Source organism: Ptychodera flava, chromosome 21 (genome assembly GCF_041260155.1).
Source record: "Ptychodera flava strain L36383 chromosome 21, AS_Pfla_20210202, whole genome shotgun sequence".
Taxonomy (NCBI): Eukaryota; Metazoa; Hemichordata; class Enteropneusta; family Ptychoderidae; genus Ptychodera; species Ptychodera flava.
This window is the reverse complement of record NC_091948.1, coordinates 3,483,385-3,499,978: the sequence shown is the minus strand read 5'-3', so window position 1 is coordinate 3,499,978 and position 16,594 is coordinate 3,483,385. Positions and strand designations below refer to the sequence as shown.

Here is a 16,594-nt window from a genome sequence, read left to right as displayed (position 1 = left end):
CACAAACACAACATGGCCAAACCGTAGGCATTCCAGCTTCCCTATTTGAACAACAAACTTCTGAACAACATACTTACACATAAAATCAGTCAACCATTCAACACGTCTCACCAATCAAAACTGAATTTTAAGCGACTCATGAAGAAAACTCTGTTTTCGAAACGTAGCATCAAAGGATCGCAGTGTCACATTAATCTCTCCACTCCGGTGCGGGTTAACATCAAGACACGTGATTACGGGTATGTCTCGCCATGGCCAATCAACGCTTTACATAAAACAGCTAAACATGATATAGGCTATACTAATACACAATATCATACACAAAACACAAACAACTCAGATATGAACGATATGTGGAGTTGCTTTCCCTTAACTACCAACTACATCAACTTTCACATCTGCATCTGTAATCAGTCCTGCAGAAATTACGTTATCGTTAGCCAATTATATAAAGTCTTTGTCAAAAAGAGTAATACTCATTACATATTAGATTTACTCGATATATAGGCGTGATAAAGTCTACTTCCTTCATTTACCTTAAAGAAGAACGGGCTGGATTTAGGAAAGGGTATAGCACCATTGATAATATTTTTCTTTTTTCACACTTTTATTCAGAAATATTAAGCTGTAAAGGAGGGCGTTTTGCTTTTATAGATTTTGAGAAAGCCTTGGACAGAGTTCATAGAACGGCCTTATTCTTTAAATTGGCTAAAGCAGGACTCCAGGGTAAGATGTTTAAAGCCTTGATGGCTGTGTACACTCAAGTCAAAGCCAGTGTACTTGGTAGCGATGGTATGACAGATTCTTTTCAATTGTCCTTTTGGTGTCAGGCAAGGCTGTATCCTTTCGCCCTCTTTATTTGTATTCTTTTTACATGGTATCTATGAAGAGTTGAGTAGAGATACATGGGTTGAAGGGTGCACTCTTGGCATGGTTAAGCTTTTTTACATATTTTTTGCAGACGATTTGGTGTTCTTTGCTAAAAGTGTAATTAAGTCACAGAGATTGTTAAACCAATTGTCGATGTATTGCAAAAAGTACAAGACGAAAATCAATCTCGACAAATAAAAAATTGTAGTTTTCAGAAATGGCGGTCCAACTACGAAAGGTGGTACTATGAAGGAAAAGCAATAGCTGTTGTTTCCTGTTTTAAATATTTGGGTGTTGTCTTTTCTTGTAGCGGTATGTGGAGCAAAGCGCAAGAGGTATTGGCAGATCAAGCCTCTAAAGCCCTTTTCTCACTTAATTCAAATTACATAATTTAAGGGACAGTGCAATCACTATTTGTTGTAAAATATTCGACACAAAGATACTGCCTATTTTAAGTTATGGCAGTGAGATTTGGGGTTATATTGAAGGCAAACATTTAGAAAAAGTATATGTGAAGTTTTGTAAGCATTTATTTTGTCAAAGAAAGCATGTCGTAGATGTAGCAGCCAGAGGCGAGCTTGAAAGACCAACACTTAGATCACTAAGATTGCCTAGAATGGTCAAATACTGGTTTAAGCTATTACACACAAACTCGAACAGACTTATCTATCATGCTTATCAGGTTCAATATAGCATGGCTGAAAAAAGAAAAGATTGCTGGGCATCAAATTTAAAACATGTTTTATTTTCTTATGACTTTGCTGAAAGTTGGTACATTGTTTTTATCCTTATTCAGACAACGATGTGACTATAATAGACTTGCCTCATCTTCATTCTATAAAACTTCTCTTTGTATTGAAAAGTATCTTAAAGTTTGTATTTCAATGAAATCTGTTTTTAGACTCTGTCTGACTTCATTTCATATATCCGGTCACAACTTAGCTATAGAAGAAGGGAGACATGAAAATTTACCAAGATTACAAAGAGTGTGTTTATGTGACTATAGAACTGTTGAGGACGAATTTCATTTTTTGTTGGTCTGTCCCTTACATAATAAGTTAAAAATGTGCTTTTTTAACCAACAGCTTTAGCCCACCTTTTAACATTGTATCCACTTTTATTATTCGTTTTCAGCAGTGATTTTTAACTTGCAGACTTTTTTTATGGTTTATTATTTATGTGTGTAGCGCTTTTGAATATTTAGGAATAGAAAAGGCGCTCTAGAAATAAATAAACTTTAAAAGTGAAATACATACCCATCGTTTATCACAATCCTCCGAGTTTATCTAAATTTACACCTTTGTTACAAAATGAGACTTCAGAGATCATTCGCAATGTCAGCAAATTTCCTTTATTTTTCGCTTTCAGAGCACGAAGTGAACTTCAAATGGATACTGCACAAACTTAAATATTTATATATTTTTCACTTGTTCCTTTGACTGAAATGTACTTTTCTGTAATTATTTTAGAACATAGGGCCGGGGGCCTATAGTGCAAATAAACGTCATTATTATTTTAAAGTCCACTTTTTTCATTTAACTTGAATTGCAAAACTCACCGTGTAATAAACTTTGAGCCAAACATGTAATTTACTTCCACTACATTATTAGATTAACTCAGTATAAAATAAAGGCTACACATATAAATATTCACTTCGTTAACTCAAAATGTAGAGGGCGCTATTTACTAAGTAATAGATATTCCACTAAGTGTTATGGAAATAGCAATATATATTTTGATTGATTGTTACACAATGACGGGACACACGTATTATAGCACAGTTTGTGTAAATACTAAGAGCCATAAAACTATTTTATGGTGTTGTTTACCTGTCCTGAAAAATAAACTCTGAGTAAAATACAAAGTCGGGATATCAGAAGCGAATAGTTACAACAATTATAACAATATATCAATTGACTAAATTGGCCAATACAAGGTTACCTTGAAGTGAAACTTTTGTTTAAAAATTTACGATATTCATCAAAGATTTTTAAAATCATATATAAAGATTACGTGTATATGCTGTTAGTCGCAATGCGTCTGTGCGCATACATATTAAAACAATCTTTTAACAACATCCACTGGTTTTCTGGTTCAAATACACTGGGTAAGCAGTTTAAAACTAGGAGGAATAAAGCTTACAGTTTTAGGATACGCTCGACAGTAGGAACTCATAAGAACTTCGGTTGTCTTCAAGAATGGGTTTCCTTGAGTTTGAGAGAACTAAGTTTGGAGAGTGCAACTATGACGTATAAGTATTCTCACACATAACTTCGTAAATTTTCATTCAGTAATAGTAAAAAAACCGACAGCGTATTTTGAGGATTTGCGAACGAAAACACAGGGAAATTTATCTGGCCTATCTTTTATTGGTATAAAACTGGCGCATGAGTAAGTTCGAGGGATGTACTCGCGTCCAAGGGTCGGTATCTTTCTCTGCAGAAAAGGCGCAGCAGTCTTACAGCGCCACCATTAGTGCACCGAAGGAATTTTGTCATATGTATCCATTATTGCCAATAATTGATTTTCAATTGGATGACCACAAAAAAATAAGTGCATTGCCAACCCTGTATAGCATTTGTTGTGTGGGTAATCACTAACGACGAGCTCATTTAGTCATATGAACTGATATCTGTAAATTTACGGTTAGCAAGTAACTGTATGGTTACCTGAAGAGAATACAATTATGGTATTGTTCCAGAGCCCGGTTTCTTTCAAAGTCCGAGTCAGGTTTCCAATCCCTTCATCCATGCATGTCGCCATGGCAGCGTACGTTCTTCGTATGTAGTCTATATTCTCTCCTTTGTACATGTCGAAATACTGTTGAGGCACTTGTAGAGGTCCATGTACGGCTTGGTAGGCAAGATACATGAACAGCGGCTGGCAGTGAACAGAGAGGCCGATATTGTATATTAACACGCCTTTTGTGCAGACAATATCGAACAGTATAATTTAGTAAAGATTACGTGACGCAAAGTTGTTATGAAAATACTACGAAATTCACTGATTTCCGTTTCTATAGCGTTTAAGTGTCTTTTCGGAGAATTATAATGAGATGAGAAGAAAACTAAGCAACATATAAAAGCCTCACTGATTTCAACAGGAAAAAAGGTAATTCAGGAGAGACGTACAGTAAACAGCTCTCCAGACGGACACCTATTGACAATAGAGCGCAATGGGGAAAGAAGTAAATACATTATTGCAGACTTGAGGAGAGGCGAAGTAAAACTTATGCTGAGAAGACTGCAAAGGGTCACAGGAATGAAAGATACAAAGGGGCAAAGGTGAAAGAAAACCGGAAAAGAACCTCTTCAGGGTTTTGATTCCTGATTATTTGCTGGGCTTCTTGCGTGAATAGATGAGTTGAGTACTGATTAGCATAATCGTCAGCTACAATATCCAAGTTCCTCCACAGATCACGACATTCAGGGCGACCAGTGCCAAGTCTGTGTGAGAAGTAGTCTTCGGCCGCCGCATGGTAACCTGGAGTGCGACACAGTACCAGAAATTTTAAAGACTGAAACATAAAGACTGAAAAAACATTGTCAACTTTAAAGAAAGATTCTCTAGTACATTTATCACACACGGCGAGTAAAACCGAGTAAAATCGTGTGCTAACCGTGAGCTAACCGTGATCTCATTGTTTGTTTCAATATCGTAGTTCTCTATCTTTTTTCCCATCTGTCACATGAACAGAACCATCCCTTTCACTGAAAATTAGCGATCTCTGTAGCTGAGAAGGAAAATGGCACGGACGAAGTTTGAAAAGTCTGGATGGTTTGTATTTTGTTGTACGTATAAGTAATGCTCAAATCTCAGACGCTTTGTCGTTGACTTCGATAAATTTTCTTTTCTGTCGAGTTTTCTACGTTTGATAAACTGACTTGTTACAAGGACTTTAAGATTTCTCTGGAACTAGAAAGATATTTGTTGTCAGTTACGATCACTCCACATCTAATGATAGTTGCTAGTTTGCGCTATTCCACATACTTCTTAGGAATTAAAACAGATAGAAAAGATAGTATTGTAAGACATCAGACAATTCGTTTATTGCATGAAAAATGAGGTTGAAGCGCATATTTTCAATTGTGTAGTGAGTTTTTAGGTGTTACAGAGAAATTTATTTCAAATATATTTCAAATTCATCAGGAAAATTCATTGAGATTATGACAACAGATGATGTTAGTACTCTTCAACCATTGGCACTGAATTCATTTCATGCGATGAAACTAAGAAAAAGAGATCAACGACATGTAACTGAATTTATATAACGACATGTTTCCTGTCAATTTAAAATTGTGTATATTCTGCAATGGACTGAAGGCCTTGAAATACTGAAAAAGACTATTATTCCTCAATGAGATGAAGAGATAATTAGTAACATCCGAACAGACAATTTGAGAAGGGAGACCAATGAAAGTGATGGACAGTTTCCATCAAATCTTTTCATCTCTGGAAACGTCTTTTTTTCTTTATCTAATGATATATTTCAGAAAGTACCGTGTTCGAACACGGGCTTCGGCTAGGAATTACCGTAAGCATCCATTGTTTATTCATCATATAGCACATCAGACAGGATTTGTCACCACATGCCTTATGCAAGGGAAGACAAAACAGGGTAAGCCGTTTTTAACACGTGGTGACACCAGCCGTTAAAGACAACTGATTTAATCGGCAGGCTGTTACATTTGGCGTTGCGCTGAAACCATGGCAACGCTCACCAGTCTGAAATGGCACACTCCCGTCTCTTTCAAAAAATGCTTCGCAACCATTGAGGAACTATTATCTTCCCAGTGTATATAGTAAAAAATGGATTGAAAAGCGTTCTGTTACTTCATGCAGGGCATGCATCGTAATAGTAAATGTGAGTTTCCCATAACATGTAACCGGGAAAGGGGTATACAACGGTTGGAAACTGCATTACTTGCTATCACCCGGCAGAGGAAACGCTAATTGGGTAAAATCAACCGCTACTTTTGGCAGTTGAAAAACCAATTTTAGAGACTTCTGAATTGGTATAGGTTTAATCGGTACTTCTTTGTCCGAGGTCGTGACCATTTTGATAGCAGACACGACAAAATGACCCAATGTTGACTAATTTTCCTTCTTTTTGAAAGTACACAGTTGAGAGAAAATGATGGCTCTCAAGAAGCAGTGTTCTTCCAGTGAGGTTATGTTGATATACGGTGTACTGCGTATGATAAAGCATCACTTCTAAAATTATACACTTTTTCGTCGCCCATGAAAATTCCTGACTGGTAATGTCACGTGACTGCACTTTTACGATAGAAGCCTTTTCGAAAATGAGCAATTTAGGTACTTATCTATATTTTTGAACAGTTGTGCGTATGAAGTAAACTGCGTGTAGTTCATTTTGGACAGTTGTGGGTATCAAGTGAACGAGTTCACAAGGGACAGCGGCAACTATCGCCTTTACGTAGAATAAGTAAAGTAGGTTTTATTGATTGTGCTGTTTGATCACGTTTGATCATTTACAAGGCAACTGAGGAAGCTGCATTAACTGCACATCAGTGATGGCTCTTCACTGTATGAACTCCGGGATATGATCTCCCTGTGTTGAATTAGATTGATGGAAGTTATGTTTTTAGTTTACCTGTAACCTATTTATCAAAGTTCGGGATAAAATAACCAATTTAATTGCACGAATATTGTATTATGAGGACAATCAGTGAGTGTGAAAACTCACTTTTCAATTTTGACTTACACAATGAATATATCAAGCAGAGACAACGCTGGTCAACGCGATTCTCAAACTAAAGAACTGCGGGTTAAGCTATCAGCTATCCCACTTCCCTTCATGATTTCAAAAAATTGTTGGTTCATAGGCCAGTCGTGTGAGTTTCTCGTCCCTCTGGGCGTTATTTTGAGTAACCGTCCTTGTTTCCATATTTGTGAACCCTGATTTCGAAATGTCTGTATTTATCTTGTATCTTATTCAACTCAATGAAGCGTATTTAAAATTTCTACTGTATCCTGCGGAGTGTCACCGTGCCATTTCATAATACCATGAGGCTCGAAAGCAACCCGTTTTTCGGAGGTGTGCAGGCAACTGTTGGAATATTTCCCAACATTTGTTTCAAAATTACCTACATGCACTTTAACCTCTTCGCTTCAAAATTGTGCAAGGCCAGCTTTTACGTCTTTTTTGCCGTGAAATACTTCATACGATCAAGTTATACCATTACGTGATAAATATGTGTTTTAAAGATAATTTCGTTGTATTTTACGCCAAGTTCTTTTTATTGTTTGGAATTTAAAATATGAACAAATTTGAGAAGATTTACTCTTCTACATGCTAAATAAGTGATCCTTATTTGAAAGACATTTATTCAAGATTTCCAAAGGAAAAGTTTAAAATTTTAATTTTAAATGTGCTTATTTACATGTAAGGTAATATGTTATTTTGCAAAAAACAATGTCGAGTGGCAGTCGTTTACTTACCAAAGAAACTGTCAAATCCTTTGTATGTAGGGACACACTCTTTACGCTCATGTCCCAAATGCCATTTTCCAATCATTGCGGTTCTGTAGCCGTATCTCTTCAACATTCCAGGCAAGGTCACCGTGTCTGGCGCCATACAGAACCTGACCCTCTCGCCGTTGAGACAAGTGTAGTCGAAACCAGTGTGAATCTGTAAAGAATTGTCGATATTTCATTGATGATGATTGGCACGTCCGTACTTCACAAGCCAAGTGATGGATTGGTAGAGTTGCCGCGGCGTCTATTGCTATCTATTAGTAAAATGCCGCCTCGTTTTGTTCGGACTTGTGAACGGTGTCTTGTAAAAAAAACCCAAATCGTTCAATTTTCACCGAACTTTTGAATGATTAAATGTCAATGAAGCCTATGAAAATTAATCCCAAAGGCGAACTTCGTACATCATACTATGAATGTTAAAATCTCGAGGACTCTTCGGTTATACAGTTTATCCACAGAGAGGACTCGTAATGGTTGACGTGCATATATATTGGTGTTCTTTTTGTGAAAAAACGGAATGGGGCGTGAAATAATCATGCTAAAATGGATATTTGTTGTTCACGGAAAATTTAAACTGTGTAATGCATCAATAAAGATCAAAGTGCAGATGTTTGGAGTAGAGATGCACGTTACCTGAAATTGAATGATGTTAGAAATTCAAAGAGGGAGCTACGCTCTATTTTATCTCTATTTGGAAAAATCAAATAACATTCGTTCAATGTCTTATCATTTTTAATTCGATAATTGAAAATAAGCATGTAATAATTTCACTCAAAATAATAAAAAACATTAAATAATAGTGATCATATTTATAGCTGGACTTTTTTGTTTGTGATAAAGTTTGTCGGTATATAACTTGAAATGGCGTCGCTTTTTTGTCGATAGGTCTTTTGGGAGTTGCCGATAAAGTAGTTTTTGAGTGGTTTATGTTCGACCGTGATGCATTCGGATGTCACCAATCACCTGATAATATTTACCACATTTGTTATTCATTGCATTCTCTATGTTATGTCCGTCCGAATTATGAAAACACAGCCGACTGTTTGCATTTCCAAAGAACCAGCCTACGAATCAAAGATACGCGCCCAAACTGTACTTTATCATAACGATTCAACGGTGCATGATGTTCGTGGAAACCCTACCTGATATCGTCCCATCATCAGACAACTTCTGGACGGCATACATGATGGCTGTGCGTAGAATCTTTCCAGCTTCACTCCATCGTTGGCTAAACTTTCAATATTTGGCGTCTTCACAACCGAGCCGTTTCGGTAGCTGACATCGAAATATCCAAGATCGTCTGCGAGAATGTAGATGATGTTAGGCTTTTTGGGTAACTCCGCGACTGACGTAGGCAGGTAGAGACCCAAAATAGACAAGAGTAGAGCCGGTAGTTGCATTTTGATAGATGTTTGAATTTTATATTCCGAATACCTGAACACGAACGCCCCCGCATAACTTAACGTGCCAACGTCTAGTCTGGTAGGATGGATAGGATTTCAAACTTTGTTTAGGCAAGACCATCTGTGACACAAATTCACAACTCGCTATGCGCATACGCGCTTCCACCAAATCGCCATCGGATTATGTCTTGCTAGAGAGTCACATTTCAGTCGCCTGATTAAACTTTCTCGGGTTAATTTGACGTTTCTGTTTATATGAAGCGCGCCGCACTTTTAAGGCTTTAGCGGCCTACTTCCCATGTTTATAAAAATAAAATGGATTTATTTAAGTTAGGCAACATAAGCTGTACAATATTATATAATAAATATATAGGCCATATAATAAAATATAATATAATATAATACAGTGCTGTAAACTTTTTACTGAAAAATTGAAAAAATGGCTAACGTGATTTTGCAAAATGCATCATAGGCAACATGCAGCGTCTTCATGCAACATATTTGTCTGCTGCACATTAAAATGATTTAAGTCTCCCTTATCTGGCGATAAATTTAATCTTCTTAACCCCATTTTCCTCCACGGCGGCCCAACTTTCACGTCATAAAAAACAATAGTATTGAACACAAAGGTTGTCATGAGACAGGACTGCAATGCAGTGTACTGTGTTAATCTACTTCTTACTATAATCAACCACCAACCTAGGGAGTATGGTTCTATCGTCGATTCATGGAGGAGTCCTAAAACAACGAGCCAATTACAACCAGACACAGGATGGGATTCACTCACTGATCTTCTGTCACGTTGTGTCTGTCATGACAACATTCCCCTTACACAAATCTGTTTTCTGTCCATTGTGTTTTAATGAGCACTGTTTATAGTGCCCATTTGGTAGCCATTCCGCACTTTAAACAAACTAAATGGTATTTCATATGGTTGAAAGTTCAACTTGCCACTTATTACAATCACTGCATGGTATAGAATTGCCATTACAACATACCTGCAGTGGCAACATCGTGGTTATACATATACATATGTATATATATACACCGGTATATATATATATATATATATATATATATATATATATATATATATATATATATATATATATATATATATATATATATATATATATATATATATAATAATATAAAATTACTTCAAGTACAAAGTAATGATATGTGTTACTTAAGTTTTATGCATCCTGCAATCATCAGACAGAAAAAGTAGTAAAATGATTCTTAGCTCGACAGTCTTATATATGTATGATCATAAGGCCGGGTCCTCGCTCTCCGATGATGATGATGATGATTAAATATTTAAAAATGAAGAAAAATAAAAATATATTTGGACTCAGTAAATTTGTAGTTGTTGTTTTTGTTATTATTGTTGTCGTTGTTGATAGTATTTGCAGAAAAGAACAAAGTATGCGCTGCAAATTCAACACAGCCTAACTATACATATGCGCTGCAAAATTCAATACTAGCTGTGTTGAATTTTGCAACGTATACTTTGTTCTTTTCTGCAAATACTATCAACAACGACAACAATAACAACAACAACAACAACAACAACAAATTTACTGACTCCAAATATATTTTTATTTTTCTTCATTTTTAAATATTTAATCATAAGGCTGTTGAATTTAGCAGCACATATTTTGTCTTTTCTGCAAATACCATCAACAACGACAACAATAATAATAACAACAACAAATTTACTGAGTCCAAATATATTTTTATTGTTATTCATTTTTAAATATTTAATCATCATCATCATTGAAGATCGAGGACCCTCTGGTATGATCGGGGCATACCATTCTATTTGTAGGTGGTGTTAAAATTGGATAAATAATATTTGGTTTAGTAGCAACATTTTGAAACCAGCTATGAGTGTTTGTTTAACAGTATAGATTTGTCAACACTGATAATGTGTAGTTTTTCTGATATACAAAGATTACATCGCTTGCTTATGTTAGAGTAACTTGATGCTTTGTCAATAATTAACCACGAAATGTCAAAGACCTGGTTCTTTCGTTTGAGGGACCAGACGTGCTTGGAGAGCTCGGTAAAGTGCCGGTATCTTTCATTACGGAACGATTGCATGTGATTAGTGAAGCGCGTCTTGAAGGTGTTATCAGTGAGTCCGATTATAGACCTTCTCCTAGACAATTAGTATGAGTAGGACTTGATCTAGGGTAGTATACTTGAGTCAACTCACTGACACAAGGCTTAGAAGGCACACACACTACCAAATAGGATACCACAAAAATTAAGAAATATATATCAAAGCAAACTAAAATATGTTACTAGTAAACAAAAAACTCCATAGAAACTATCATATTGGTAAAAAGATGTTTTAATGATTTATGATTTAAATCCCTACAGCATTTATCAATCAATTGATACACATTTAGCTCTATGCAAAACAGAGATACGTAAACATTCCTTTGAGTTTTTCTTTTCCCTCATCATTCTCCCTTCCATCTTCTGAAGACTTTCGTCACCGACAGCAGATTTCCATGGTAATATAGGGTGGGAGGGCAGGAATTGGCTCAGGAAAATATCAGTATCCACTGGCACCATATGGCAGAGCTCCTGCAGTTGATCCGCCACTGTACGACATAGGCAGATAAAAGCTGGTGATTTTTTTTGCTTTGGCATGTTCAAATATCTGAGACTGAATGAGCAGATATGTTGCACAGTGCACATTTGGTTAAATCTGCACAAAATATTCGTGTGTGTTATATGTGGAAAAAATCTAAAGTGACAACAGAAATTATGCATAAATACTAATTCTTTGACAACTACGAAGGACACTGTTGTTAACCCCTTGAGCGCCAAAGTCAATTTTCGATACCTTCCCAATCAATTTTTCTCCAGATTTTTGCCAAAATTTTGAGAAAAAGCTTATGCTAATGAAATTTGGTGTTCCTTTTGTCCAAAATTTTAAAACAAATTAAAGAAAAATTCATAAAAATTGGTAAAATGTTGCACTAAAATCTTGGCGGGAAAAAATTACAGCACTGAAAGGGTTAAGCTCATGCACAGTTCCTCAATCATGTATAGTGTGCAGTCTGTTGTCCGCATGACACAGAGTCAATGGTTCTACTCCAGAATAAAAAGGATGCAACGACGTGTTCTGCAGACTCAAAAATAATTATGGACATTTAGAAATCAACATCAAAACAAGACAATGAAAAACACTGTAAAAGTTTACTCTCTTGATGGAAAATGCCAAAGAAGGAGACAGAGTAAGTTCAGTGACTGAATAGAAGAAATTGTGGCCCGCACTTGTTTTCAAAGGTAGTGAGCCCGAGTGCGAGTGTTGGCATTGGTCTGCTTGATGTCAGTCATGTTTGCCATTGCACTGGTACATATGGTATCCAAGTTGAGTACGTTCAGCATTGCATTGAAGACAGCGCATGCACACTATTCTGGGAAGAATTTATATAATCCCTTAAGGTTTATCAAAGATATAAATCATGGTCAGTGATCAGGGACTGTTAAGACGAAACAAAATTGATGAAACGCAGAGTAGCTGATAGTTTGCCATTTTATTAGTATTTCAGGAATGTCCTGGTATAATGTGACCCTACTTTTCGCCAAAAGAAAGACCACATGTCAGGGGTTTAAAATTTGAAAGAAAAAAATTGCTACAATTGACCTTTGAACCTGAGTTGCTACTTTTATTGTTCATTTTCATATACTGTAACTTTTACAATCGTACTTAAAGTTACTTATTTGTGTGTTGTATGTTTGTAAGATGATTAGTTCTTGTGACCGGTTTGCATATCCAAAGAATACGCGTGAACAAATGAAAATGTGAATGAATGAGTGAGTGAGAGAGTGAATCAATCAATGAATGATCGACGGAGTAAATGAATATTTGAGCGTTCTAGTGAAGTCATCGGTCATCCTTACCCGGTTAAAACACCTCCAGTTTGACTGTAGTATTTATTGAAGTCAATTCTCAACATCAGCTGGGCCAGGTATGGGCTGGACTCATGACTACGGACACTTGATAATATCGTGAACAACAGGGAAGACTGTCTCTTGAAATTCTGAAAAAAAGAAAAAATAGTTTAAATTAATGTACATTTGTACTTATTCACATTTTTATACTTTGTTCTGTACGTAACTTTATTGATATGCTAACTTTATTGATTGCCAATATTGACCAAGTAAAAAATATTGCAGCTGGTGCTGTAGTGTGTGATGACACACTCACACCCACTGTGGGATTGCCATGGTGGTTACTATGCAGTCAACGAAAAAATTATTATTTTATTGCAGTGACACATGCGTAGTAGCAAGCTGCTTGCAGTCACCTTTGACAGCCTGCTGCACAGGCTATGAGCAGTGTATACCTATAGGTAAGCGGACGAGTAGGAGGCGGTTTACGGAATTTAACGGTACAGTTTGCCAGTAAAACTCCGAGGCCCGCAGGGCCGAGGAGTTTTATGGCAAACTGTACCGTTAAATTCCGTAAACCGCCGACTACGAGTTCGCTGACCGTGTTATACCACGAATTTGCCGAGTTTTAGAGCCTTGTTTGCACGCCGAAAGATTTTATTTGTAATTTTAGTGCAGTGCAAGTTGAAACTTTGGCAGGAAAACATTGACAAGTTTTGACACCTTGTTGAACGAAAGTATAAAAAAAATAACCAATGATTGGATAAAACAAAATTGACATGTGTTGCTATTGTAGTGCGATGACGTGGTTGAGCACCTGGTTTGATTTGAATTGTATGAATTATGTTTGATTGATTGGTTGGTCGAATGAAGTGAAAAGGTGTTTGCAGATCGACGTTAGAGTCACGCTTTGCTCATTTGGGTCGAAAACTTTGAGCAGCATACACGCAATTGCCGAGTCGCTCTACGTATATCGATATGGCGGATGAAGTACAAATGAAAGCTGTATCCGGTGCACTTCAACTACCAAAGCCAAAGATGGAAAAGAAAGATCCCCCTGTCACGCAAGTGCTAACGGCCACAATCGGAAGACCAAGCTACACAGCCACATCAGAGAAAGGCGCAACAGAAACTGCAAGTACAAAAAAAATACGTGTAGATCGTCAATGACTGTGGTACTGCGTGTGTGTTTGCCTGTAGCTAGATTTAACTTTACCAAAGGCGACTGAAATCTCCACATTCAGTGTTGACAACTGACTTTGAAGTCTTAATTTCAGCTTCGAATGATCGTGATAACAATAACCTTAACACAGAAGTGATATTTGCAATCAATACCGTTATTTCACGGTGACCTGTAATTGATTTTGAGATGTACAGTCGTGCAAAATTAATTCAGTCCGGTGATTCTTTTAAAGTGTCTTTACTCTGTACTTAATGGTGAAATAAATTTCTCCTGGTATAATGTCTCGCATTTGTTTTGTTTTTTACTTGTCGCCACGTGACTTTCTTTTGTTTGAAAAGTGTCCATTTTACAAGTTCTTTTGTTTAAAAGTGTCCGATTTACTAGTAAACCGGACAGTTTTTAACAAAAGAACTGTCCGATTTACTAGTAAAACAAAAGAACTTGTAAATCGGACACTTTTTAAACAAAAGAAAGCCAGGTGGTATATAATAAAATATTCGGTTATGGAAATTAGAGAGCATGGTTAGAACAATGAGCACGAGGCGGAGAGTGGTATAACGGTAGTTAGTAGCTGATAGGAGAAGGTATGTAAGGGGAGATTGTTAGCAGTTCACCTGAGCTAATTTGTCCACCTGTGAAATTTCTCTCTCTGTCAAGGCGTGTGTCTGTGTCAGCAATGTACAAAACGACTGACAGATATCTAAGATTTCCTTCAAACAGTGGGCAACCTGAAAAAATTGAACAAGAAAGGAAAAATAATATGTGAAAGATGTTGTAATCATGATCATTGAAGATAAAAGCTTTGCTTTTCAAATTTCCTGAATATCTTTCACTACACCCTTTCACAACCATGGTTTGGCCCAAAGATATTGTTACTATATGGTGATTGTGGCACCACTTACACAGACTGAGATTCCAACTCTTAAAATCATATTATTGCTTTCTAGTCTGCAGCTTATATGAGCTCATTTTACAATTTGTAAAGTAAATTAGGCTTCAACCATAATTGTTTCTTGGTCAAAATTGAAAATCAACTTTTTCCAACAGAGTTAATACAGAGAATGGCAGCCATTCTGAATTTCAAATGCACGGAAATTTTAGATCATGAATCTCTAATCACAATTTGCATAGTGACTCCTGATTTTATTCTTGATTATTTGAAAAAATAAAAGTTAAAAAATTAATTGGGCAAAAACATGGGCAAAAGATTAAGAATTTTATTGTCAATGTGCATACTATGTCACGACAGATTAACTTTGTACAGCATATGGAAGTATTACTTGACTTCCTTCTGAACATGACTGAAAATGCAATTTATTTAATAACTCACAGGTTTCATGTGCAGAAATGACTGTCCCAGCAGTGACGTCAGGAACTGATCATGAGCTAGACGGATGGTTTCAAAATCTCTGGTGGAGTCGATCTTCTCAACAAGCTGTGTGAACTGAGTCTCTAACACATCCACCTGTCAGATATGGATGTTGAAATTTGAGTAAATTGGATTTATAATAATCTGAAACTATCTACACAGCACATTTTCAAGTTACAAGCGTGTTGAGTATCATTTTCAAGTTGATTTACAAAATAAACATCTATATGGTTGAGCAAGGATTTCTGCCTCATCTGCATTATTATATGACTTGATTATTGAAGGATATTATCAATTTGTATGAACAGAAACAACAAATCTTTAAATGTATGATAAAAACAAAGAATACATGTAGTTTAAGTAATGTTTGCAACAGATGATATTGGCCAAGATTGAATTCCTTGAAATACAGACCTGAGTATAGAATATCAGAGTCAGTGAACATGGCAGGTTTGTTATTCATTAGAAATTTTAGGGATTACAGAAAGGCATGCTCAACAGGTTCAATTATTCAGTAAACAATGATGTAACTTGCATACCAACAGATAATACTGCAAGTTGTCCACAAGAAAGGCCATGTGTCTCCTGAGATGGAAGATGTTGCCGAGTGTCTCATCCAGTTTCTGGCCCTTTCGCTGCATCTGTACAGCCCAGCAATGCTGAAGGTCTAACTGAACCCTCTTCACATTCAGGAGAAATTTAAACATGGTGTTGTATCTGTGAGAAGGATCAGTATCTAGTCATTGACATTGTAAAATGTAATCACCTAATTTCATGACACACAAGAAAAGAGATGCCTTTCATAACTTTTTACCTTTTTGCACATTTGCTTGTGGTAACACAAGAAGACACTCTTCTAGCATTTAACTAGAAATTCACTCTGTGCCCTGCCTGACAATAATATCAATGTCTGTTTCAGAAACACATACCATGGTAAGACACTGACCATTATCACAAGCTTTAATTATGAAAAACAAAAATTATGGAGGCAGATACAGGCACTGCTATTATAAGTAATGTATAGCATCCGACATTGTTTGCGAGATGTCCTAAAAATTATGTCACAGAAAAAAACAAACAGTTTTTCATAGATTCAACACAAATTTGTCTTGGTGTAGATACCAATGAGATAGAATTCTGCCTTTACTTGGAAATAAATAAGAAGGGGGACAACATCTGAAAACAGAACAGTCGATGACTTACTTTTCCAGGACAGACTTGGTGAACAGAATATGCAAGGGCCATTCTACGGTATAAACCAATCCCAGACAATGCCAGCCACTCTCTGTACCAGCAGGCTTCATAGGCACACCAGCTTCAGACTCAGCTTCTGACAAATTATAGACATGTACTTGA

The 16,594-nt window shown here is 36.4% G+C and overlaps 2 protein-coding genes across 3 annotated transcripts in view; both read right to left on the bottom strand.

Moving 5' to 3' along the window:
• LOC139121118 (arylsulfatase B-like) overlaps positions 1 to 9,146 on the bottom strand; it is a 60,717-nt gene extending 51,571 nt beyond the window's left edge. For both annotated transcript variants that reach the window (XM_070685766.1, XM_070685767.1), the window contains exons 1-4: positions 8,511 to 9,146; positions 7,333 to 7,522; positions 4,178 to 4,353; positions 3,540 to 3,750 (exon numbers count right to left, since the gene is read on the bottom strand). In XM_070685766.1, coding sequence (XP_070541867.1) covers positions 3,540 to 3,750; positions 4,178 to 4,353; positions 7,333 to 7,522; positions 8,511 to 8,768 — 835 coding nt within the window. In that variant the 5' untranslated portion in view covers positions 8,769 to 9,146. The remainder of the gene's footprint in view (positions 1 to 3,539; positions 3,751 to 4,177; positions 4,354 to 7,332; positions 7,523 to 8,510) is intronic.
• A 1,966-nt stretch (positions 9,147 to 11,112) lies between these two features.
• The window catches only part of LOC139121116 (gamma-tubulin complex component 4-like), a 32,235-nt gene continuing 26,753 nt past the window's right edge, over positions 11,113 to 16,594 (bottom strand). Inside the window, exons 10-15 of the mRNA XM_070685763.1 lie at positions 16,442 to 16,568; positions 15,778 to 15,955; positions 15,200 to 15,334; positions 14,484 to 14,597; positions 12,696 to 12,835; positions 11,113 to 11,386 (exon numbers count right to left, since the gene is read on the bottom strand). Of these exons, the coding sequence (XP_070541864.1) occupies positions 11,338 to 11,386; positions 12,696 to 12,835; positions 14,484 to 14,597; positions 15,200 to 15,334; positions 15,778 to 15,955; positions 16,442 to 16,568 (743 nt within the window). The 3' untranslated portion in view covers positions 11,113 to 11,337. The remainder of the gene's footprint in view (positions 11,387 to 12,695; positions 12,836 to 14,483; positions 14,598 to 15,199; positions 15,335 to 15,777; positions 15,956 to 16,441; positions 16,569 to 16,594) is intronic.